Raw genomic sequence first — 1,658 nt, forward strand, 5'->3', positions numbered from 1 at the left:
CACACACACACACACACACACACACACACGTTATGGACGATTTTTAGGGTTACATTTCTAGTATCATACATGAATAAATATGGTAGGTCTTTTTTTGATACCACAAATAAACAAGCAGACCTCTGACAGGCTCTGCTTCAGTTAATCCTGGCTGTGCAGCATCACTAACACTATCATGATCAAACAGATGCACAAAGCTAAAAAGTGGGAAATCAATATTGCATATTAATATCGGCCCAGTTTTACATATTGCACTGATATGATACTCTAAAAAAATTACCAATCCCGTCCGATTCAGATTTGAATGCCGATATATCGTGCATCCCTAGTTAACATTAAAGTGAGGTTGTTTCCATCCTTTTCAGGCGTGTTTCATGTTTTCTTTTCTGAGGTTAAACCTGGTTCTGTTTCATTGTTTGCATTTAAACCATAAAAGCTCAAACTAAAAAATATATCACCGTGTTCAGATGTCCCCTACATCCAGACAACAGACACGAGTCATATTTCTGTGGATTCAGGTCAGATTCAGGACTTTGTGGTTTAAAACTGTCATCTGAAAAAGTCTGCGTGGCTGTAYGCACGTTCCCACGCAACGTTGGTTTTGATACACCGGACGTGTGCGTGGAAACTGGCACACAACACGTTTGTGTGTGCGCTCTGTTATACASGAGGCCCCTGGAGTGCAGAGCTAGTGACAGAGTGCTTACCCAAATAAGCAGCACAATGAATGGGCTGTCTCTCCTTCTTATCGATGGCACTCAAGTTGGCCCCTTTGTTCAGCAGCAGCTTCACCATCTAAATAAATAAACAAACAAAAWCCATAATTATGATTTTATTTTATTTCAGTTTAAGTAAACAAGTAAATAAGGTGGAGTAATTGGCTGCAGTCTCACCTCCTGGAAGCCACTCTGAGCTGCGTGGTGTAAGGCGGTCCGGCCAGTGCGATCTGCCATGTTCAGGTTGCTGAGCTGGGTCAGCAGGGCCTCGGCGCAGCGCGTGGCACGGTTGGCAGCAGCCACGTGCAGCGGCGTCTGCCAAAACTTGTCTCGCGCATTCGCCTCGGCTCCGCGCCTCAGTAGAAGACCCACTGCCCTCTGGGGAGACGAAAGCTATCATTAGGGCTTCAGTAAACCTTCAGCTTGCTGCATTAACCCTCCATCAGCGCCGTGCTTCAGAGCTATGGAGGAGCWATTTAAAAACTTGTACCTGACTGCATAACAGAGTTAAGGGGTTAGCACTCCTTGATGGAATGCATATCACCCGCCACCTTTCATACCAGGGTTTTAAAGTGCCTTGACATGTCTGTCCTTCAAATACAAAACGTCAAAGAAAACATCTGTATTGTTTTTTTTTTTGTCAGTCACTATTACATATTCCACAGGAGAGATCTTGTATATACATGCATGCTCACAAACAGGTGTTCAGATCCAGGGGGTTCTGACTGGTCACTGAAGGTGTAATTAATTTTATTATTATATAGATATGTATTTTGTTACTATGTTTTCTTACATACATTTATTTTCAGGTGAGCAGACAGATGTCGGGTGTGTGTTGCCTTGTGTTTTCTTGGTGTATACTTAATATATTCTTCTGAATGGGTGTTCTGAACTGTAATTTCATTGTGCTCTTTACAATGACAATAAAAGGTCTATCTTATT

At 42.5% G+C, this 1,658-nt stretch overlaps 1 protein-coding gene across 3 annotated transcripts in view; it reads right to left on the bottom strand.

The window, feature by feature from the left end:
* ankrd52a (ankyrin repeat domain 52a) overlaps positions 1 to 1,658 on the bottom strand; it is a 34,396-nt gene that overhangs the window by 29,328 nt on the left and 3,410 nt on the right. For all 3 annotated transcript variants that reach the window (XM_014016244.1, XM_014016243.1, XM_014016241.1), the window contains exons 5-6: positions 894 to 1,094; positions 708 to 795 (exon numbers count right to left, since the gene is read on the bottom strand). In XM_014016244.1, the coding sequence (XP_013871698.1) occupies positions 708 to 795; positions 894 to 1,094 (289 nt within the window). The remainder of the gene's footprint in view (positions 1 to 707; positions 796 to 893; positions 1,095 to 1,658) is intronic.

This window comes from Austrofundulus limnaeus, unplaced genomic scaffold (assembly GCF_001266775.1).
Source record: "Austrofundulus limnaeus strain Quisiro unplaced genomic scaffold, Austrofundulus_limnaeus-1.0 Scaffold141, whole genome shotgun sequence".
Taxonomy (NCBI): Eukaryota; Metazoa; Chordata; class Actinopteri; order Cyprinodontiformes; family Rivulidae; genus Austrofundulus; species Austrofundulus limnaeus.